Raw genomic sequence first — 24,512 nt, forward strand, 5'->3', positions numbered from 1 at the left:
TCTAAATCAAAAGGAGCTTTCCCTCAGGTTTGCTGGACCGCAGAGATGCCTGGAGTTAAGTAACAGCATAGAGAAGGGACCTGTTACTTCTGATTGTCCCATTTAGAAGCATTTTGGAGAGACTCTTTTAGCTATGGTGTCTTGTTTGATTTTGGGATTGCCTTCGCAGTATTGGCAAAAATTTTTCTCTGCACATGACTTTCGGTTGCTATCATGTGAAAATATTGAAGCTGGGAAGAGAATGAATGATCAAACATCGAATTGTGGCTTAGTCCAGAATGCCTTTCCCCAGGCTATTAATTTGTGCATCCCTCGCAAGTCCATCATTATTGGTTGCACAGTTTTGCAAGTTATTAATAAATAACTAGGAGAGGTAATGTTCTTTGCTGCAGTGTGCCATCAGCCCATTTCTTACAGCCTGCACCTCGAGAGTAGATTGACGGTGGCTGGTATTTCTGTTTTGCAGATGTTGTAGAGTTTTGCAATGGAAAGGCTGGTATTTTTGATGAGCTTTTTTTCGCTGTTGCCAAATACACAACAAACACCATCGTAAGTATATTTTGTTATTAATTCTTCACTTCTAACAAATCCTTTGAAAGAGAAAGTAGGAAATGGTAACAGACTTTATAGAAGTTCAACAAAGCCTTTTTCTTGGACCTTTGAAAATCTGAGTAACCTTAAATAGGTTAAAATTAAAAAGCTAAGACCTGCCCTTTTAAAGCACTTTTAAGGAAAGAGATTGCCATTCAGTAGCAAATAATAAAAATGTCCTACTAAAGCAAGATGTTCACACTGTTATTGCTGCTTGTTCATCTTTAGCTTATGACATTTATTGGCTTGAAAAATCTTGGGAAAGAATAGCTCTCTTTTCTGTAATTGAGATATACATTGCAGAAAACAAAGGTTTCGCGTTTGGAACAGCTTCATGATTTTTCTATACATATCCTGTATTTTAGTGGAGATTCACGTATGTTGATACTGGTTCTTCAGTTGGAAATAGATGCAAGTCTTTGAGAAAACCTATGGAGCATATCTAAGGTCCTTCAAATTGACATTTATCTGTAGGACAGAGGTACAGGAGAAGAGATTCTTGCTTTATTCCAACCAGGATCAAGTGTATTCAGGTACTTGCTATAGCCAGAGGAGAGCATTGATGAAATATTTGGGCAGTCAGGTCAAACCCTCCTCCCGCTTCATGTCAGCCCATCTTTGAGCCTCAAATACTTATTTCTATATTTATGAGGTTTTAACCAGGTGCAGACTCCTGCCTGACATCTGGTGTTGACCTCCAGTGTCCACATCAGCCCCACAGAAGCCAGATACTGGGTACCTATGGTATACCTTGAGTACCATACACACTTCATCTTCAGTGAAACACAGGCTTTGTCATTTGTGATAAAATCTTAGTGGAAATGAGGACTGAGGGTTTTTTTCTTTAAGGTAAATGGATGTGGGAATCATAAAGTGCTGAATGTATTAAGTATATGAAACTGGACATTACGTCAGGAAAACATCATGACACTTCAAGACCAGATCTGGCTTGTGTCTGGCTGGTTGAGATCATGGGCAGTGTGCGCTAGTGACCACGTCTGTGGGAGCTATTGCATAGGTAAACTTTTAAACAACTAACTATACTACTGTTAAAAAAGACCCTAAATTTCTGTAGGCTATGGCAGAGAGCAAGCATTACACTCTCTTTTCCATATGTCGAGATAGGTCTTGTGTCAACTTTTGCTAGCGCCAACATAAGAGTGGGTCATGCAGTGACACTTTTAGAGTAAAATCCCTTCAGTGCCACTGAGAAAATACAATGAACACAGCTGAAAATGAGCTTTCTTCTCAACATTCAACCATTTGAATGTATATAGAGGCCAAACCTGCCTGACTAATGAGTTAGAGAAGACAATTAGACAAATGAAAACAATAAAGATCAGGATCAAGCATTGCATGAGAGTAGATGTAACTGAAAGACAAGTTTCATCTTTCATTGTAAAGTGGAAACATTAGAAAATATTTTCACAAATGGATGGATAAAAACTTTTTCACGTTTATTGAAGGCTATTCTGGTTTTCTTTCCTGAGATCCTTATGTTTGTGTGAAGGCTCAGACTACCTGTGATGCATTTCATGAATCATATAGGAGAGAGATGATTCTTACTTATTTTCACAGAGCAACATGATTACTGTAAAAAAAGGAAGTGAATTTATATTTCCTTTTAAAAAATAAATCAGCTTTTTTCCCTATTTCTACACCCCACTTTTCATTTTATAAATTTAAGAAAGAAGAAACCTAAGAAAAAGTTCAGACAACCCATTCTGAAAATGGTGAAATCATTTGCCTTTTGTTTTAGAACCTTCTGCAGAATAATCATTTTCCAAAAGCAGCTTTCTTGAGCTCAGAACTGTGCTTTGTGTATGTACCATCATATCATTAAGACACAGCTCTTCACATAGTTCTCTGATTTTTGTGTGTAAAAGATACTTGAACAAAAGAGGGCAAGAATGATGATCTACATTTTGAAGGGCACAAAATTAATTACCAAGAAGCACCAGAGCAGAGTTAAGAATAAAGGAAAGTAATAAAGAGAAAAAACTAAATCCCAGTCAGTTTAGCCTCTAACTCACTCCTTCCCAGGGCTGTGATCTCACTTTCCATGATCTCTCATTACCAGGATCTCACAAACAGTGACATCTCAATGAAGATCAACCACTTGCAAACCCCATACATGGAAACTGATACCTCCTGACATATTAAAGCCTAAGATGGCATAATGTGGGTGCTAGTACATGAGCATAGTACCAAATATGTATTTATGAATATCTATTAAGTGTCTCGGTGCATAGCCTAGTTTTGTTTCCGGAAAGTTGAGTTTATAGAACTTTCTCTGAGTTAAACCAGGCTACAAACAGCATTGGCAGTCCCTGGGAAATAGTGCAGGTTTTTTTCTCTACTCTGCATAGGGACTGATCTTTTGTAGGACCTAAATGTGATGGTTCTGTATTTGGAGATCAGTTGGAGAGAAACTGTCCTCTTTTAATCTCTACTTTGACTAACAAGGGGGGTGGACCAGGTGATCTCTACAAGTCCCAAGTTCAACTATTGTGAGAGTTGTTTTTTTCTTTAAAATTTATATCTGTTGGACATTCTGCTGTTATGAGAAAATCAACCTACATGCTGGATAACCTGTTTCTATGTTATTTTAGATTTCTTATAACTGCCCCAAATGTGGTGCATTTGGGCGTACATGAGACAGTAACAGTTCAAGTCCACGGAGCACAGGGCCCAGTGCAAGTTACTGCATACTTCAAAGATGATAGAAAAAATCAGCTCCTATCAGAGAAGTTCGTCTTTAACCTTAACCAAAATAACAACTACCAAGAGATGAAAAAAGTAATGGTGAGTCTACCATCATAGCGATGTAAATGTTTTAATCTGGTGATAAAAAACACAAAATCTGTACTAGGAACACAACACAACATGGAACCCTAGAGACAGGTGACAAAACACCAACAATTCCAGTGACAGAGGCACACTAACAAATCAATGCCTAATATAATTTCAGTGGTGATTGGGAGTGCTTGGTTTTGCCCAACAAGCAAGCTCAAGATTTTTTCACATGGTCAGGAAAGATCTTTTCATTGCTGTAGATCAGTGATGATATTAACTTTAAAAACATTTATTATTGTATCACTGTTTGTTGTTCTGTATTGCTTAAAGACTATATTCAAGCCTTTGGGGTACGGGTCATTTTTACAAAATAGAAGAAATATTTAAAAATATGCAATCTCTCAGACAAAAGCCTGTGACATTTCTGCAAACCTACAAGTTGATTAATTCCTCTTTACATCCTGATTTGCATCTTTTGCCTTTGACATGGATTTTGAAGTTTGCCAGCATTTAGTTCGGGCCTGCTAGTTTGGGCTATTTGGTTGGGAAAATAGCTCTGATTATTCCCAAAGCCAAAAGCTGAGCTTTCAAATCAGGTTCCTCTTGAGCATGATGTTTAGAAACATTATATTAACCTGCATGAGGTAAATCTCTAATTTCACAGCCAAGATTTTAGCAAATGAAGGATTACAGGATGCTGCTCAAGCTATCAAATGACATGGTAACTGGAATTTAACATGCATGTAGACTGAAGAAAAGCACTGAGCTGGAATTACTGCCATCGGGCAGAAGAACATGTCTTTCCATGGTGGAAAATGGGGGATTAGATAGTATTTCTACTTAAAAAGAAATACTCATCTAGGAAGAAAGATGTAACTGAGTATCTTCTGTTGAATGGTGATAATAAAAATATTTAAGCACTTTAGCTGTCTTTGGGCCTCAGCTGTGTGGTTCCAAAGTTAGCAAGGTTCATATCTGACTCTGTGGGGTTTTTCCTTTTGTCCTTTTCAGATCAAGCCGAGGACTCAGCAACAGGATTTGTTCAAGAAGAGTAATCAGTCATATGTTCTGTTAGTCACCGAAAGCAGGGAGCTTCATAAGGACATCACTCAAACAACTCGCATCCTCCTGTCTTCCAAGAAAGGCTACATTTTTATTCAGACAGATAAGCCTATATACACACCAAATTCCAAAGGTCAAAATACAAATGTTGCACTTAGATGTTAAATATAGATGTCACAAGGGCTTGATTAGAAAAAGTGATATTGACTTGATCCTCCCTAGTGTAAATCCTTCTCATTTAACTCCAGCTGTCTCTGTGCTTACTAGCCAGTTCAGCTTTTAAACTTGCATTCTTCAGCCAGGGCTTCTTCAGGGTCTACACTGCACATTGCAGCGGCCTGTGTGGAAATGCCACTGGAGTCAGAAAGTCATTCTCTCTTCTAACAGGAGCCAGACAATATCTACTCATTTTTGTTCAAAAAGCTTTATAGCAACTTTCCTTTGGAAAACAAAATTGTGAGAAACCTGCAAAAAAACCCCAATTACTTCTGCTTGCAACACCTGCAATAAGTATCCTTTGCACTTCAAGACCACAGCTGTTTTGTTACTTAAGACTTTAATTAAATAATAAGAGGGAAGTAAAAAAAGTTCTTGCATTTGGTTGCTGCCTTGACTGCAGAAAAAATACAAAAGTGAGTGAAGCTCCCTGAGCATTTTTTAGAATTTGCTTCAAAAAGGTATCTGTTTGGTCATGTAATATACAAAGCCTGTGGAAGAATACAAATTTATTTTTTCATTTTTATTTATTATTTTTTTTAGAGTTGTTTTCATTAAAAGAAAGTGGTTTTTTTTGTAAATTCAGTAACTCAGTTTAGAGCTTGTAATAATTACTGTCTGGACAGGTCAGAAATATATATATATGTGAGTACATTTTTTCTTCTGTTAAACAGTAAAATACAGGATCTTCATTCTGGACAATACTATGAGGCCAACAGATGATACAGTTACAGTTGCTGTGCTAGTAAGTATACAAAAAACACTGTCAATGAGTGCTTGCACAAACTATGATAAACTTCCACAAAAGATCCAAGAGTAAAACTATAGCTATGACTCCTCGTCCAGAAACAGTATTTACATGTTGTGAGATACAACTAGTCATTTTTGGCCAACATCAGGAGCACAGAGGGACATGTAACATTTGACTATTAAAGTAGGAAAGTAAGCAGAGCATTTTCTCTTCCTTAGGACTAGTATAGGAACTTGAGCTTTTGGATGTAAATGTTTGACACCTGGAATACAATGTTATGCTTGTTTTCTCTCTCTCAACAGAACTCAAAAGGAATGGTCGTGAAAAAGTCGGACCGGAAAATCAAAACAGTGTTGAGTGAAAGCTTTGAAATACCTGACATTGCCGAGTACGTTACCCCTGTGCCTTGTGCATTAAAGCAGTTCACATCTCAAAATGTCGCTATCTTCAAGCTAAACTATCTGCAAGCTAAAAGCAAGAGTCTTGTCCTTCCCTTCTCTCTGTTCCGCTCCCTTGTTTTTCTCTCTTCTCTTTCTTTCTTGTTGTGTATTGTCTGCTTTACCATTTTTTTTAGAAGAGGAGGTGCACTGAGGCAGACAGTTTTGCTCTGTTCACACCTGGGAAGCACCACGGCACACTGTCAGTGCATGACAGCAGGGAACCCAGCACAGTCGCTCTGGAGCCTCCTGCCGTGCAGGGTCTACACCTGAGCTGGTCACCCCACGCTCCCTTCTCTGACACTGGAAAGTCAGTCACACATTTGGGCTGTGATTCATCTGGCCCGTTTTAGATGTCTGTGTCAGGATGAGAGGTACCATGTCCCAGCACTGCCCGTTTCTCTCCATGGCTGTTAGAGGAGCCTGAGGGCACCCAGGCAGGTGAAAGACCTCGTGGGGTAATGTTTAAAGTGAGGCGGATTAACTCCACCTCCTATTAGCAGGTTCAAACCATCCAGATTCATCCCCCTTACCTGCTGAAGTACTTAAGATTTTTAACTGCAGAATTGCTTGAATTATCTTTCAAAACTGCCTTTCACCACGGAGCAGAGACTGAGCCTATGGTTAATAACTTTTTACATTTAAGCACCTCACCTTGGAGAGGTGAGTCCAAAATTTAAAGTTAATATGCTACAGTTAGCAACGTTTATCCTGGAAAGGAACAGTTTAGCAAACTCCTTCAGTATCGGTTCAACCGTATGACCACATTTAGGAGAGTAAATCTGTAAGGGCTAAGTTTGCAGAGTGTAATTAATTACCTCTGATTTCAAACAGTCAGACTTTTACTTAATATACAGTGTGTTCTTGCATGCTAGATTGATTTTGATGTCACAGCAAAGATAAGCTATAGGAAATACAAGAGGAGTTCTCTGTTTCTGAGGGCTTTCCACAGGCAGTGCATGTTACACGTGGTTTGCAACTATGTTATCTTACAGTTGGTCATAAAATCTTCTTGGGTGTTTCCTAAGACGTTTGAAAATATGTTGCTGGGTCCCCCCAGCAAAGAGAAATCCATTAATGAATTAGTTCAGAATGAGATCAAAGCAAGGAAAATATCAGCATTTAGTGATAATTTAAATATATTAGCATCATAAATTATCTGAGGAATCCCAATTAACTATTCTCTGCTGAATCTGAACTTTAGGCCTGGAAATTGGAAAATCAAAGCTTGGTTTCATCAACATGAAATGTCTAACGTTTCTGCTGAATTTGAAGTTAAAAAATACGGTAAGAGAATATTTAATTTGCATTATAAATATGGGAAGTCATCACTGTGATAGAAGCTATACTGCAGTGGTTATACCTGGCTGTAGTTAAGTACTAAGGACAAGATTCACAGGGTTACAGTGCCTCATTACTCTATGATGCACAGAAGAACTCTGGGTTTGGGTGCCTGTGCCTTCCACTTACATTTGAAAAAATCATTGCAATTCTGACTAAAGTTTTCAGTGAAGACTAAAATGAATGAAAAAAAAAAAAAAAAGCTACCCATTTTATCTCAGTAGACTTCAGTTTGGAAGTTGGTTAGAGTTGTTCCTATACTTTTCTTTAAAAAAGCTTCTCTAAGTGTACTGTGGAAAAAGTAAAAAAGTAGAAATTTAACAATCTGAGGTAAGAAATGTCTTGATTTATTTCCACTGAAATGATGCATTCTTATAAAATTTAGTGTGGGTGCTGTGTTGGTTGTTTTTTCTTCTTAAAGGCAAGAGAAAGCCTGAGGATTATATAATAATCTAAGTTTAACACACCTGGTTTTGCCCTAGCTAGTGGATGTAACAGAATAGCAGAGACTACTGCATCCTCTGCAAACACCTGCATCCAGGAACCAATTGCTCTGGCTACATCTGCAGTGGCAAATAGTTTGGCTTTATAGGAGTAAATTGCAGAGTGTCACAGCTCATGTTTGCCCTCAAGCCATTTCAGGGTGGGTTTACTTCACACTGCTTGTAGTTCAGCACACTTAATGCCCATGAGCAGTTAGAATTTATCTTCTGGCTTATTTATGTTGTAAATAATTGAATTTTGTGTGCTTGAAGACTGTTCCACTATGTGAAGAAAAGCAGAAAAAGGGAAAATGAGCAGGGGATTTGCTTCAGAAGTGCACTGCTGGTTCAAACCAAAACCTTCTCTTAGTGCAGCTGCATCCTCTCAGTGGGTGTTGCCACATGCCAGGAGTTTAAGGTATGTTTGAGACTTGTATGTCATGACCTTTTGTCGTCTTTTTTTCATGCAGAACTGCCATCTTTTGAAGTCAAACTCATCCCGGTTCAGTCATACTACCACATCTGGAATGAAAACTTTGTGTTTGATATCGAGGCAAAGTAGGTGTGCTTGCAGCAAGGCTGTTTTAGGAAGTGGATAAGTAGATAATGAACTTTGCCATTTATTCTTTTTTCTTCTCACTAACAGTTAGCCAGCTTCTGGCTTTTCTTGAATCTGATGTTAATTTTATATACTCTCTGTTTCCACTAACTTGAGACACTGGTGTAAAATCCTACCTGGGTCCAAGTAGTGGTGATCAAAATGGAACAAGGTTTTCCAAATATTTTAGTTTGCTAGCAAAACTAAATTTTATTTAAATAAGAGTGTTGCCTTTTACAAACATACACACAACTGAATAGTGTAAGAATATCTTACTGATAAGTCACCATTGGATCGTTTGTGTCTGTCCCAGTAGCTGATGGGGATGGCGGAGAGGAAACAGTCGATACAGAAGGGAGGAAAGATCTAGGTATAGAAATTGCTTATATAAACAAACAAGAATAAAATAGCCTGGTCTGTACAACCAAAGCTTGTGCCTTTATTAAGCACTGACAGTAACTAGCCTGGTAATTAATTTGGCTTACAGTAACCTTCAGTTAAATAGGCATTAAATGTTAGCATTTAGCTGTATGAGTGCATGTGACTAAAGCATCATCTAGTGATGTTTAGTAAACACCATAATCATTTGTGTTTCATTTTATGTTTGATTCTGAAAAATCTTCCAAACTGAGAGCAGCAAACAAATTATTATTACACTCAAGCACTATTTAGTATCTTTTGAGATATTATTTTTCAGATTCTTTCCTTATATGAGGAATTATTCTCATACAGTAGGAGCTTTGTCTACATTTGAACGTGATACCAGAAAAGATATTTAAGCCATCTGGGTAGTAAATTAAACAGTTCCAGGAAAGGTTCCTGAGCCCCAGAACTTGGCTGCCGATGGCTCAGCTGGTGCATGGCACAGGCTTGGCCTCAGCCGTGCAGCAATCCCTGGACAGTTCCAGAAAACTCCCTGGGAGGATGCATGGACCAAGGTCCACCCAGGTCTGCATGTGGCCACCCTGCTGTGGAAGACAGGGGGATTAATAGAGCGGTGCCAGCCAGCCACAGCCTCCAGGACAGCACTGTACTTGTTTAATTAACCTGGCCTAAGCAGGGGGCAGTTCCTAGATTTGCTACATAGCCTGCGGCACTGTATCCAGCTGGAAGCCTGATCCTCCACAGCCTCAGTTCTAGTACGTTTTGTTTCTGGTCTGATTTCAACGCTGGCCAGCTTATACCATGTCAGCCTTCTGTCCGCTGTTCTTTTGCTCCTCACCTTGACCATGCTGGTCCTTCCCCCCCCCCAGCACACCCTGAGAGAGAAGGCAGAGCCCAGTACCCACCGCCTTCTGCTGGGCTGAACAAACACAGCTCTTCTAATCTTCTCTTGATCACCTTCCTTTGTTTGTTTCTATTGAATAATTACTAGATTTAATCATGATTAGTTGATACTGTATTATGAAGTGATATCAGATTTAATATTTCTATCAGGCTTTAATATTTTAATTCTTTCTAAAGTTTTCTCTGCATGTTATTGCAGCACTCAGTTTTTACTTTATGGACTGTGCAACTCCTTTGTATATAGCTCACTACTCATTAACACCATAATTATTTAAGAGGAAAAAATGGGGTTGAATGACTGGATACTCTTCTTTTGTCTATTGGAAAAGGTCCTAGAGCTGCTGCACAGGCCTGCCTGACTTTCATCAAAATCAACATAGGAAATTCCTGATAACTGAGCTTCCATCTCTGAGCTAGCCATGCATGTAATGAACAGTTATTTGGTATATTGACTGTTGTTTCCTGCAGTTACTAGTTCTGGCATTTTAATCAGTTTTCATAAGAACTGCCTCTCAGTCAGTTTCATTGGTATAGATCAGTGCTGATCAGGTCAGTTTGAAAGTGGCTTTGCTTAAACAAAAGTAAGTATTACAGATCTGAGATATAGCAGGATTTTCACAAGCAAAAGATAACAGCATGGCTGTGACGGGTCTCATGTAGCAAGTTACATGCCATGCTGCAGGAGGGTGCCATCTGCCAGGGTTTCCTTGAATAAGGAACCTGCCAGGTGCAACAACACGCTCTCTCCTATCTCCCCATGACCTGCGTGGAGAGTTCAAGGGTGCTCTGGCCAGATACCTACCTGGCAAATATTTAACTTACAAGAGGTCCCTATGCTATACTGCCTAAACCCATAGGAGAGATGCAGGGGGAGGGCAGTCTGCCTAATGCAGGGACGATGTGTCTCTGGAGGTCTTCAGAGGTACCAAATACTTTATATTAGTCCCTGAGATGGTTCTCTGGCCCCCTATTTTAAATGTTGTGCTTGTGAGGTGTCTCGTACAAAAGTTAGCTGCTTATCCAAGCTAAAGAGACTGGATACCTCACTTGTTCCCTATAAAAGGGCTGAGCTGTGTGAGACTTCACTGTGCAGCTAAAGTTCTCATTAATTTGTAAAAATAAAAAAAAGTGACGTTATTGTGGTGTAAATTTTGTCAGCTGATGTCTCCACATGTGATTCTGCCGATGTAATTTATACCCTATATTTCTCTGCACTTGAAATCATCACTTTATACAGTCCAGTAAAAGTCTTCATGTTTGAGTTATCAGTGAGCGGGACAAATTTTTGTTTCCAAGCTACTAGTTACAGATGGGGTGCCTAAAGACATCCCAATTTTATTTCAGCATAAAATTATTAGTCTGATTTATGATTGCCTTTTATTAATGTAATGATCCATCTGCTCACTTTTCTTCTTTTCAAAGACACTCTTATGGGAAAGGGATTCAAGGTGTTGCATATGTGCGATTTGGCCTAATTGATGAAAATGAGAAAAAAATCTTTATTCCAGGCCTGGAACAACAGCTATCTGTAAGTAGTGGAGTTTGGTGGAGCTATTCTGATTTATCCCACGTGAGCTGAATATTGTCAGAAATATCAGAATACAGATTCCTGTAATACCATAGTCATGCTATAAGCAGCAATTTTTTTATTCTAATGGCAACAAACCAGTAAAGGGTTGTCTATTTTTTTTTTTTTTTTTTTTTTTACTTTTGATTTAGATTCAAAATGGAAAAGGAAGAGTTACTTTAAATACAACACTTTTGGAAGAGAAATTAAGAAAGAGTATTTCAACTCTGGAAGGTTTTCATTTATATGTTGCTGTTACCACTGTAGAAACAGCAAGTGAGTACATTATGCCTTAACTGATACAGTCTGTAGTATTTACATTGATCGTTCTCTAGGTATTTGCTCACAGCAGGGCTAAGCATGTTGAGTATGCTCCCAGGCACCTTAGAGCTACCCACAGATGAGCACTGCATGCAATTAGACGCAGTAGTCAGTGGGTGATTTTGGTTGTAGTAAGTATTTAGTGCTAGTCTTGTACCTCTCACCTTACCTCATAACTTCAGTGCTGACCTCTGAAGCTGAATCTGTGATGAAGATGGCCTTTCCAAAATCGGCAAGACTTTTCTTGTTGTTCATAGGGACACTGATCCCTTTTATTTTAGATATCTGAAAGTAAGGTATCTATTCAGAGCCCAGGCACTTTATATAGTCACTGTAAAGAATGGATAGGTTAGACTGCACTCCAGAGGTGTCTGTTCCCATTGACTATAGAAGAAGTCTAGTCACTTAGCCTAGAATTACTAAAATTCTAAAAATTACTAAAAATCCAAAGTATTAAGTAGGATTCCTTGGAATCCTAAAATTAAGTCAAATGTATTGCAGCTGTGTGGTTCTGTAGTATAATCTACTATAGGTACTTATGCTGCAAAATTTATCACAAGAGCAAAGGAGACTCTAAGACCTCCTGTTACCACACCAGCATGATGGACATAAGATCTTATGGTGTGGCGTGGTCTCTACCACCCTGTGCATGCTTCCTCTTTCTGCCACGGGTAGGCTGCCTCCACACTTGTGTACTTGCTGGGTTTGGTGTTAATTATATGCATAACAGGACAAGGCTGGTGGGCTTTACTGACACTTCTCAAGATGGGAGTATTAAAGTGGAAAATAAGGACATTGAAAGTATATCTCTAAATGCACTCAGTTTAAAGCAAGCCATGTAACTTTTTTTTTAGAGGTGATTATGGGTAGTGGTTTAACTAGAAGTTAACTAGAAGAATGAGCAGTTTAACTAGAAGAATCTTAGATGGGAAGCAGATGCTCAAGCTGTCTTGTAGGTGCAAAGTTGCAGAAGATGATATCAGCTAATATTAGCTCTCATCAGCACTCAGAAAGGAAAAGAAAAAAAAAAAGAGCTCTTTCAGGAAATTAAAATTTTTACGTCCAACCCTTCCTACTGATTCTGAGTGACTTTTACATTGTGCTTTGATGTAGCCTTTCCCAAAGAATGAAGCCCCGATGGCTTGGAAAGGGAGGTGCACCACCGCAGTGGTTCCTGTGGTACCAGTGTGCTCTGTGTCTGCAGACACCTTGTTCCAATCAGTGTGTTAGAGGGAGATTTTCATGTTGTGAGTCACAAACCGTTTTGCAGGTCTCGATGCCTGAGCTGTCAAGAGCACACACCTGCCACTGCCAGCTTGCTGGAGCACCGCACAGGTTGCCCTGTCCTTGCACTGGCCTGTCTCTGTGTTCCCCATCTGCCTGCATCCATCTCTTCCTCTTCTCAGGACTCTTTGGGGAGGGATCATATTTTGGTTTTCTTTATATGTGCTGGTAAAAATGCAATTAATCTTGAAAACAGAAATGATGGATGCTAAAGTAATGAGCAAGTACATAGTTATTGCTCCCATAGCAACACATACTGTTTGATATTAACAGGTGGTGAGATAAGGGAAGAAGAACTCAACAATGTGAAGTTTGTGAAGTCTCCTTACACTGTTGATCTGTCTAACACCAAAAAGTATTTTGTGCCTGGAGCCCCCTTCTCTGTTGTGGTATGTAGTACTTAGCCGTGTCCATTTGCCTCCATAACAAAGGATTTATATCTGCCCTGTTTATAAATTTCTTATCTAATCCAGTGGGAGCTCTGTAGGACGCAGACCTTCAGGAAGAAGCCCAACAGGAATAGGTCCAACACAGAGCTACTGTTTGAGTGTCTGGCTTGTCTCATTTCTGTACACACAGAGCCTGAGCAGGGAAACTAAAGCCAGAAAATACAGGTTTTCTGGTCTGGAAGTCATTTGTGTGCTACAAAGTTTAATAAAACATGTAGCAGTCTCTTCCTCACCTCAAAATCAAAAGATTAAAATAATAATGTATCAAGTTAATCCCATATCAAGTTAAAATTCTGAAAACTAAAACAGAGTATTATATTTTTTAAAAAAAATGTATTGAAGTTTTTGAGGTTTTAAACTGCACACCAAGAGTTAAAGTTAGAAATCTACCTTGTAGTACTTAAGGACAAGTATCTCTGGGATCCTCTGAGATCCAAAAGATGCCAAGTGAAAATCCGGGGCAGCTGTTAACCTGTGTTCACAGATTTTTACTTTAGCTGGAGTCTAGCTGAATCAATTGCTATTCTTTTCTCTCAAAGCTCAAATTTTCAAACGCTAATGTTTGTATTTCTTCTCACTTTATAAAAATAATTGCTTCTTTTTTGTGGGCACTTTTTAAACCCAGGCATTTCCTTGAAGTAACAACAGAAAACCACTTTTTTTCCAATAGGCATCTGTCACTTTGGTTGACGGCTCTCCTGCTGCCTCTGTACCTGTCACTGCTACTGTTACCGTGCCTGGAAAATCCCCAATGAAGATGACTGCACTTTCTAATAAAGAGGGTCTAGTCCCCTTGGCCTTCAACATCCCTGGAGATGCTCAGATGCTTCAAATAATGGTAAAGAAAACCCAAACATCCATGTTTAAAAATACACCACTGAGAAAAGCTTGTAAGTCAATTACAAATGACTGTGAAGATGATCAGTATTCATTAAATTAGCACAGAGGGTGGAATGTGATTTCTTACACCACCTGCACAGCTTTGTGTAAGGTATGTCAGAGAGACCAGGGGCCTGAGGGATGTCTCACTGAAATGAAGGACACTTGTACATTGGAGCGTTGGGAGTACATGCATGGGTGATGGTGGTGCTTTTTTTGTGGTTCAGATGTGCATTTTCCTGGCATGAAGGATGGAAATAGGAGCGTAAGGAATATCACCATGAAAAGTGATAGAAAATGATGAGAAGCAGGTGAAGGAAAAGATCCTTGAGCAATGCAGACAGTAGGCTACATCTGGACACTCAGAGGGTTCAATTACATGCACAATATAAAAAGGAGGAAAAGCTGCCTAAGTACAAAATCACCATGATTTTGAGCTATTGATTCTCATTCAGAAAGAGCCAAGGCTCAAAAATACCAGGCGCAAATATATCAAGCGACAAAATAGGGTGAGAGAATAAAGTAATAATGGTGTTTAATGCCAGGTTCTGCTGATGATGTCTCAGCAGTGATTCATCTCATTTTCCAGCATCTTCTGGATAACTTGGCAAGATATAAAGTAAAGGTGACACTTTATACTGTCTCCTGAGGGACACTTTACCCACTCTGTCCTTTTTTTTTTTTTTTTTCCCTGATAGGTAAAGGCTGAAGAGGGAAAAGAAAGATTAGAATCACCTGAAACCAGCATCAGAGCTGAAAGATACCAGTCTGCTTCTCAGAACTATCTCAGCATCAGCATCCCACATACTGTTGTGGCACCTGGAGATAACTTGCACATCACCTTGAACGATGTTCATCAGTCTGGCAGTGGAAAGATTGACTATTTCTATTATATGGTAAACAAAATACCAGACTATCAGTAATTTCTTCTAGAAATCATACAATCCAGAACATCTGTCTAGTTACTAATGCGTGGGAAACCAGAGGGCGTCCAAAAGAGGCCAACAGAGATGATGAGTGTCCTAACACACCTGACCTACCAAGACAGGCTGAGGGAGCTGGGCTTGTTCAGTTTGGCGAAGAAGCTAAGAGTGACTTTAATAGCAACCTAAAATTAATTGAAGAGGAATTACAGACATAATGGAGAAAAAATTTCCTAGGTGGTGCCAAGTGATGTAGTTAGGGTATGTTGAAGGGTACATAAATAAGGGTATGAACCTGAAAGGTTCGTTTTGGAAAAACATTTTCACTAGTCATGAAGGCAATACTGGAAGAGGCTTCCCAGAGAGCTTAGGGAATTGTCAGCCTCAGAAACATTCAACACTCAACTAGAGAAAACAACATCCGACCAGATCTCACACTGGTGATGGCTCATCTTACAGCAGGTAGCTGGGCTAGAGATATCCATAGGTCCCTTCCAGAAACTGTATAATTCTGCTATTTTTATATGTCTGGGGGCTCGTAATATACAAATATTTGTAAATTTTTCTTCTGAAGAAAGACGCGTAAGTAGAAATTTTAGTCTGTACTTTCTAATACAGTCTAGAGCAAAGAGGTCCATAAGGGGTAATGTTTATCTGCATAATTACGTGGATATTTTTGAAAGATATTAAACTGACAGCCTTTAAAGCTGAAATTCTAGACAGATAACTTTTATGATGCCTGTGACAGTTTGATTTTTCTTAATCCAGATCTCGTTCTTTCCTATTCCTTCGAATCTGTATTCTTTCCTTGTAATAAGCCAATATTAAATATTACTTTTATTGTTCTGATTCTCATAAATAGCTTTTTTCAGCTATTACAGAACTCTCCACCTTGTTTTGGGCAGATCATACATATGCATAAGATTCTGTTCCAGCAACCAGAAAAACTAGTCGTATTCTAGGGGACCTTAAATATCTCAGAAAATGCCTTTTATAGTTAACTATTGTTTATTTCATGAATAACACATGATTCTTATATTACCATGGTTCCACATGACCTGCACCCAATGTTAGTTAACAGGTAGGTCAGTGTTATTTCCAACAGATAATGTTATGAAGGATCACTGAGGGCACTGGCTATTATGGCCCTAAATAGCATCCTGAAATTGGGTCTGAAAAGCAGTTCTATAGATGGGAAAGCGAGAAAACAATCCTACTCAGCCTGGGACAGGAATGCAAAGTATTTATTTTGCTGAAGGAGACAAATGTGTTCATGGATACATTCCAGGAGTGAATCTGTTGAATGTCAAATGGGTTTAATCCCTTTCTCCCTCTCTTCATCCTAATTTCCCTTGACAGCTTAAATTTCCCAGGTTGATAAACACTACAGGCACCAGTTCCCACTTATTTTTAACAGAACTCTGATATATTGGAATAATTGTATTCCTAGGAGTTAAATTTATGTTTTGGGGGGTTATTTTCATTGGATGGCTTGGCACAGGGTTGGAACTGCTGCTGCCAGGCCCTGGGAAGGTGCAGTGCTGGGCAGGCAGGTGTGTGGGAGGGGTGGGGGAGACACGGCTGGAGCTCAGCGGTGAGGCTCTCTCCCAAATTTCAGTCACCCAAACAGAGTCAGTGAGGATTTCAGACCAGGCTGCAGCATGTCGTTGTTTCCTCCTGAAGCCCTTTCATTGCATGTTTAGGAAAGCTGCATGTATTTTCTTCTGGGAAGAGCACTATCGGTCCTCCCACTGTTTCTGTTTTCTACTCCCCTGATGACCCATGAGTAGAATTAACATAACACAAGAAGAAAGGAATTAAATAGTGAAAGATGGGCTGAAATCAGTTAAGGGCCAATCTGTGATACTTTATCCTGAATAATACTTTTTGTGTGAAACCACCGGCTCCAATCTTTCCACGCTGTCTAAAAGATTCAGTACTGCTTTCAGATTAAATAAAGCTGAGATCCTCCCGGGGCTTATGACTTGTGATTTTAGAAGACAGAAATGAGACTCCCATCTGGGACCCCCTTTTCAGGCTGTAAGACTGAGTGGAGGGTGGTAGATTTGCATTCAACCCCCCACCACAGGACCAGTGCAGCAGAGGTTTACCCCCACACTCTCCTGTGCTAGAGGCACTGCCTGCTGGTCTCCTCCAGGCTACTGGCATGCAGGTTGGGAATTAAAACTATTAAGTGCCATTAGAAGAGAATAAATTTTAAACAGAAAATTCTCATAAAATTCTATATATGTACATAAAATCACGGAACATAGTGCTCAGTTTGGTGTGTATTCACAGTATTTTATTTCTGTTTGTTTCTGCCTTGCAGGTTGTAGCAAAGGGACAAGTTGAGCTTCTGGGAAGGGTGCCATCGTCAAACAAAATAATAAACATTGAAATCACCCAGAAAATGGTGCCTGCCTTTCGCTTTTTAGCTTACTACTTCATTGCAAACAAGGGACATCAAGAGATTGTCGCTGATTCTGTATGGGTGGACGTCGCGGATGTCTGTGAAGGAAAGGTACTTTCAAAGCAAGTAGCTCCTGTTGTTGTGTTCAAAAAATGAAAACAAAAACATGGGGTATCAGCAGAGAAAGTGCAGGTCTGGGTTTAAAAGGCGAAAGACATTTCATTTTCATTGAAAAAGGGAGCCATCAGGATTCTTGCTAAAGAGTATAGCTGGGAAAGGCTCCCAAAAATGATGGTGGAGACAGCTGCCTTCCCTGGGAGAGGCTGTGCATCGCGGAGATGAAAAATATAATTTCATAGAGATACATCCTCATCTGCAAGTGTCTATATGTTAGAAATCTGCAGGGAAACATCAACAGAATCATTGAGATGGAGAATTCCTTTATATTTTTGTCTTTTTGTAGTCAGAATGAAAGTGAAGCAATTTATTAGGGGAAAAAATAAAGTAATTTTTCAAGCTTTTTCATTCCTGCTAAAAGTACTTTTCTGAGATTCTGTAGCACTTCAAAAGCTGTTTAAAAAAATAAGTTTACATTAAAAAAATCAAGTGTGGGCAGAATAGGAGTCCTTCTAAGCCTTTCCTCCACCTTCTTCCTCCTCCTTTTTGGCACCGTAATGTAAAGTGGGGGAAAAAAAAGACATGGGAATTTTTCCCGATAGCATGAAACACAACTGAGGAAAAGTATTAGCTGTCTAAAATTACTTTTTCCAAAAAAAAATGTTTATTTTTGGAAAAAGAATGTGATAGTCCATTGGGAAAAAAAGTTTTCAAGAAAAGTTATCCTTCTTTAACAGAAGCCAGTTACTCATTCATAAAATGTCAAAACCCAGTTATGTTCAAGTTAGCATTTCTATTAATAATCCCCTATTAATTTCATAATCACCATGGCTATTTCCTCCTAAATTACAGAAGCATCTGCATCAGACATGAGCCAGATCTGAACCCAGTCATATTGAAAAATTCAAGTGTGAGATAGAAAGGAGGTACTACTATCACAGACTTAAGCAATTTAATTTTGTACAAAGGTTAATAAGTCCTTTGCCCTATTTCATGGCCGTTTTGTTTCCACTAGAAAATAAAAAAAATTACACTGAAGGACCTAGTTCAGCAAGCCCCTTATACATACTTTCAATTCCCATTGGTGTCTAAGTGTCATTGAAAGGCAGTGTCCGATACCCTGCACAGACACATCTTTTAACCCTCCCCCCTTGTCATCCTCCAGTGGGAGATACCTGCATCTACATCTTCCAAAACACAGGATCCCAGGCAGAAACACCACAAAACAGGAACACCCCCCAGCTTCTGACTACTGACAGTCACAGCTGTCACATTTGACAGTGCCCTGGCCCAAAGAGTCTTCACTTTTTTTTTTTTTTTTTTATTATTATTATATCATTATTTTATCTTTTTGTTCCAATCTTTTCTGTTTAGATTAAAGTGAGAACAAGACAAGAGACATATGAACCAACAGATGTTGTCAACTTAGTGATTGAAACGGACCACGCGGGAACAGTTGCCTTAGCTGTGGTTGATAAAGCAGTTTTTATTTTGAACAAGAAAAATAAGCTTACAGCCAAAAAGGTAAGATGTCTGTAAGAGGAAAATAGCATATCTACTAGTCAAGCAAAATTTTCAATTACTAATGGGGTGATCAAAATGTAGTTAATGCCTATTAATTGCTTAATCACAACTTTACTAAACTCAGAAATGTTTTTGCTTTTGCCATTTAGGATCTATTTAAGATGAACAATATATTTAAGATGGGATATCTATGCTACAGCAGACTTTAGTAAGCAGAAATTAGTAAATTAAAAAAGCTTTACTTGAAAACACTCCCCAACTAAAATATGTCTCAGTTTTAATCCCAGTTTCTAAATGCAGCTTGTACCACCAGTTTGTTTTGCTTCTGCAGGTCAAAGGCTACAATATTTTTTTAAATATATATTAAAAAAAACCCAACATTTTGGAAGTGTATACAGTCCACCTATGCTATTTTATTTGGCAGGTATTTAATGCTATGAATTCGTATGATCTTGGATGTTCTCCAGGTGGTGGTGCAGATAGTGTTCAAGTTTTTACTGACGTTGGTCTGGCCTTTTTATCAGATACAATTAAATCCAATGTTCGGGAAGGTAAGTGCAATCTGCCCTTTACTTTAGATGTTTGTACAAGACCACTATAGGTCTGGGGAGGCTGACTGCTTAAAAGTCAGAAACATTTTATCATGATGTTGTAAAATCTCCCTTACCTGTGTGGTTTTTCCACTGAATGCCTGCAGCTCAGGTAGCCCAGATTCTGATTGCTGGTCCTTGGGTGTCCAGCTCAGCTGGGGCAGGCAGCAGCTGGTTAGGGCTGTAAGGTAACTCATCAAACCATGGGTCTTCTGTGAACGAGATGGGTCCTCAGGTCAATCTTCCACAAGTGACCCAAGTCACCAGGCTGTTACTGTCATAGTATCATGACCAAGCTCTTCTTTTCTGCTTTCCCAGGCTATAAATGCCCTCAGGTTACCAGAAGACAGAAGAGATCTTTTGATTTTCACAAGAGAATGTCAGGAATTGGTATGTCTGCTCATCTGGGTGGCCTGAAAGGCTTAGCAAGGGGAGGTAAAGGGATCTGGCTGGGATCTAGGAGTCACGAAGTGATGGGATAGTAAAGGATACCAAGATATTTACAGGCCCAGTTCTTGCATGAAGTGCCATAACCCAGCACAAGTGTGTATGCTATGCCATGTGACCTGATACATCATTTATCAAAACAACTCCAAAACAATTTATCAAAACAAAACCATGTGTGGCCCAGCTGCAAATGGAAAATAATTCACTGGTTTATAATCCAAATAGTGAGATACTTCTACTAGGTAACATATCATGGAATCAGTCATGGCTTTAAAGTTTTTCTTTTCTTTTTCTAATTATTTGTATGGCCATAAAATGTTTTATAGATCTTTTTTTTTTTTCTTGACATTCTGCTCTGAAGTTGAGCTGGCTTTGGTACCATGTGCTTCCATTAAGAAAAAAGCTAGTAAAATATTTGGTCTAAACTTTAAAAAAAAAAAAAATTACAGAAATTTATATTTCCTTGCCAGAAGACAAAAGCTTGAAGCTGGGATTGTCCTTACTTTTGAAATCGGTCTCTTTATTCAAGAATGAGAACACTGACATGGCTACTTCTATCAAGATATCTAATTCCAGTCTGCCAAGGAGGTGGTTTTAATTCACAGTTTAAATTTGAAGAGAAAGCTTAGAATAGAATATCTAGGATGCTATAGGGCCATACTGTCCTCCTGTGTTTGCGGACTGTTTCTAGGACAGAAAACAAGTCCCCAGCTGGAGGCAGACTGTTGCAATAGCAACTGATGTTAACTGCAAAGAATGACAGGAACGAGCACAATGAACGCCTTTACACTTATTGCTAATTCCACAGAACTAATTCTGGGCTTTAATTTTATTGCAGCCAGCAAATATCAAAACACTGATATACAAATATGCTGTGAAGATGGAATGAAATTAATTCCCATGAAGTTTTCTTGTGCAAAGAGGCTAACAAAGGTGGCTGGCTCCCCTGAATGCAGACGTGCCTTCCAGGACTGCTGTGAAAAAGCCACAGCCCTCAGAAAGCAGGCGAAGCAGGCAAAGCAGATGATCCGAGTGGGCTTGGCACGACGTAAAGAACAGTGGCATGCAACTGTCCACAGAAAAATACCCTTCATATAGTGGCAAGGGAGGGCCAAGGGGCATTTAATGCTGTGGGTCTGGGGAGGAAGTTTTCACATCAACATTTCAGTGAGCCCCGGCGTAGTGCAGCACCCACGTGCCATTGCATCTTCAGAACTGTACACTGTGAAGATGGGAGTGGGATGAGGTGACTTTTTGGGGTGAGAAAAGGCAGGAATTGCTTTAGCCGCTGTTGACCCCAGAACAGCCTTATGGAGGAGCTGTTGGTCCCTGCCCACAACCCAGGAGGCTGCAGACAGTGGGGCAGAGAAGTGGGTGGTTGCCTGCATTCAGGGCTCTGAGTGATTCCCAGATTCATGACTATTTTAGTAGCGGTACTACTGTTGTTACGCCCAAGTACCTCCAAAACACAACCTCATGAGAAGAGGCCACTTCAGCCAGGGGCAATTTTGTCTTTCTTCCTTTCTTCTCCCCAAAGTTTATCTGATCACACAAGAGCTCATGTTACAACAAAAAATAATATATAAATGACCTTGTTCTGCGTGTAATTTCTGCTACCGTTTTTCTTAGAGTTCCCCTTTCATGCTCTTGTCTGTCACAGATATAAGACAGTGGTAACATCTTTGCTATGCATTACTAAAGGGGAATGTTTTCTTGTTTGGTAGTGTATAGTTATCTAACTTGGAAAGAATTATCCTGTTGTTCAATGACAATCTTTAGACATCGCTCCCCTTTTTTCAGCATTTTTGATTTTTAATACACAAGATGAAACCCAGATGAAGTCTTTTCATTCAGAGTAGTTTTCATTCTGCTTTCTCTTTGACAAACTGATTCCCTGCAAGTAGCCAAAAGTCAGTAGCCAAAAACTTCAGAATAGAAACCCCACTCTTTTTTTACAGACTATGATGACCATGAAGAAATGTTTGATGAAAGCTCTGTCAACTTGCGCAGTTATTTTCCCGAGAGCTGGTGGTGGAATTTTGAAGAAGTGAAAAAGCCCGGAAAACATAGGTAGCGCATTACTTCATTAGTTGAATATGTCTAAATTTGTACAGTAAAATCTATGTAAGTACCAGCTTTATGTGTTATCTGATACAGAGGACTTCAGAATATTTGCAAGTACTTTGTCTCCACAAATGGGAATACTTTTTCCCTTACAATACTCAAACCTCAGCAAATTATAATGTTTATGTTTTATACATCCTTCCTAATACATTTTATTTTCTGTTTCTTAGTGTAGAAAACTTTGTTCCTGACTCTATAACTACCTGGGAAGTTCAAGCCATAAGCATATCTCCCCAAAAAGGTACAAGTATTGGATATTTTATTGGGTTTCGTTGTACAGATAAATAAAAAATACGTATTTCTTTAAAACACAGAAACAATATTATGCTGACATAGTGAGACAATTGTACTGAGGAACACAAAGTGTTCTGATCGTTACATTTACTCTTCTCTTTTATGTCTTACTAAAGCCCAGCTAGAATTTAAGGGATAGATACGTATTTACAAAAACAACATGAAGTGGGCTCTGGAGGATGGATTTATACAATCAAACCTGTCTCTTATTCTTTCCAATCTATAAAACATCTCATTTTAGCTTCCACATGGCCAGGAAGCCACAAGAAAGGTAGCTTTTATTTTTATATTTTTGGGAGCAAGTTCTGGCCATCTCAGAGAACCACAAAGGTCTGTGGTCTCTAGAAAGTCAGAGGAGAGAAGAACAGAGGATTAGCAAGGGCTGGACACCAGAGACCCCAGGTTCCCAGGTGCTGCTCTCTGGGAGCTCCTGGGGGTTGACCAGGACCATGCAGGAAGGATGAAGGGTCCGCCTGGTACAACCCACGCCCTTCAGAAAGGGAGGCTTATCCAGGAGTACAGTGATGGCCATGGAGTTCAGTTAAAGAAACCAAGGAAAGGTCATTGTGTTTAAAAAATGGCCTTTGCAAGAAAGCTTGGTCACATTTCCCTCACAAAAGCTACACACACTCCTGCCAAATTTTACCTATCAAAAACCATGGCAGTGACTCCAGAGGGCAAGGCGTCTGCCCCTGAGACAGATCTCTAGTACAGGTGAGTTGAAATGTTTTCTGGATGTGCCTGTGTCCCTCTCCCACTCTTGACCTTGGAGGAGCCCAAGCAATGAGTTTGATTAGACATTTAACTTTTTATCAGATGATGTTAAGTGTGTAATTCTCAACTCTGTTTGTGTTTTTTGTTTTGTTTTTTTTTTCTCATCCCAGGGTTTTGCATAGCTGAACCCCACACCTTTGCAGTTTTCAAAGACTTTTTTGTGTCCCTGAGATTACCGTACTCAGTCAGACGACAAGAACAACTGGAAATAAAAGCAGTGATTTACAACTATCAGTCCACTGATTTTCAGGTAGTATTACCACCAACTGCTGTGCTATACACATCTATCTAGCTAGATGTATAGCTATGGAATAACTTAATGTAAGCAACCCAGCCACCTTGCAGTGCCCTCCTATAGCCCAGACATTGTGCTCCCATTTGGAAAGCGTCCCCAAGAACAGGATCAAGTTCTACCTGCTAATCAAACTTACTGCATAAAATAGATTTTATTTGCCATATTACACAGTCAAATTCCTTGTCTTTGGGTATGTCTTCTCCCCCTTCATTGAAGCAACCAGCTACTTTTTTGCTGCCTGCCAATCTGGGCGACCGCAGATGGTACACAAGATCCAGAGGTAAATTACGAGCACATAATCCAATGTTAGCCACAAAATTCATTGTGTACATAAAGCAAAGGCACTTTTTGCCTGCAGGTGATACCTATCCAGCCCTGCATATGGCCACAGTTGTCACTGGACTTAGGGCCTCCATTATCCTCAGACTGATGTTGCTCTTTTTTTTATCCCTTCCCATCTCTCAGCCAGATGAACCACATCTCCCTGTGGTTCAGGCATAGGCCAAAACTATACTGCAGATTCAGTGTAAAGAAGGGATACTAGCTGATTTACTTTCACAGCCTTAGTCAGCGTAGGTGGATGTTAACAGACTGTAGGGGCATAGAACAATTTAGGCTGGAAGGGACCTCCAGAGGTCTCTAGTCCAACCTGTTGCTCAGTTAGAGCAGGTTGTTCAGGGCCTGGTGCAGTGAGATATTAAATATCTTTAAGGAAGGAGATTCCACAAACTCTTTGGACAATCTGTGCCAGTATTTCATCACTTCTTCGTGAAAAAGTTCTCCCATTTTATAAATGGAAAATAGAATTCAGGGGAATGAAGTGAAAACCACTTTCTGTCTTTGCAAACTGCCTGCACTGCTCTTTCCTTTTTAAGCAAAAGCTAATCTCCTGTTATACTTGTTTCTCATTTCCCATTCTTATCCAGACATGGTGGAGCTGGAATGTATTTCCT

At 39.5% G+C, this 24,512-nt stretch overlaps 1 protein-coding gene across 2 annotated transcripts in view; it reads left to right on the forward strand.

Moving 5' to 3' along the window:
* Positions 1–465: 465 nt before the first annotated feature.
* The window catches only part of LOC308059374 (complement C4-B-like), a gene marked incomplete at its 3' end in the record, with an annotated part of 46,169 nt that continues 22,122 nt past the window's right edge, over positions 466–24,512 (forward strand). Inside the window, exons 1-20 of one of the 2 annotated variants that reach the window (XM_080376596.1) lie at positions 466–549; positions 3,204–3,396; positions 4,399–4,582; positions 5,340–5,410; positions 5,719–5,804; positions 7,058–7,140; positions 8,147–8,234; positions 10,984–11,089; positions 11,281–11,404; positions 13,007–13,122; positions 13,853–14,020; positions 14,760–14,957; positions 17,314–17,505; positions 18,886–19,035; positions 19,460–19,586; positions 19,944–20,015; positions 20,911–21,120; positions 22,031–22,142; positions 22,367–22,437; positions 23,375–23,514. In XM_080376596.1, coding sequence (XP_080232722.1) covers positions 485–549; positions 3,204–3,396; positions 4,399–4,582; positions 5,340–5,410; positions 5,719–5,804; positions 7,058–7,140; positions 8,147–8,234; positions 10,984–11,089; positions 11,281–11,404; positions 13,007–13,122; positions 13,853–14,020; positions 14,760–14,957; positions 17,314–17,505; positions 18,886–19,035; positions 19,460–19,586; positions 19,944–20,015; positions 20,911–21,120; positions 22,031–22,142; positions 22,367–22,437; positions 23,375–23,514 — 2,556 coding nt within the window. In that variant the 5' untranslated portion in view covers positions 466–484. Of the gene's footprint in view, positions 550–3,203; positions 3,397–4,398; positions 4,583–4,622; positions 5,805–7,057; positions 7,141–8,146; positions 8,235–10,983; positions 11,090–11,280; positions 11,405–13,006; positions 13,123–13,852; positions 14,021–14,759; positions 14,958–17,313; positions 17,506–18,885; positions 19,036–19,459; positions 19,587–19,943; positions 20,016–20,910; positions 21,121–22,030; positions 22,143–22,366; positions 22,438–23,374; positions 23,515–24,512 lie in introns of those variants that run through there. The other variant, XM_080376595.1, reaches the window with a different exon arrangement.

The sequence above is a fragment of the Falco punctatus genome, assembly GCF_963210335.1.
Source record: "Falco punctatus genome assembly, chromosome: 2".
In the NCBI taxonomy this organism is placed as follows: Eukaryota; Metazoa; Chordata; class Aves; order Falconiformes; family Falconidae; genus Falco; species Falco punctatus.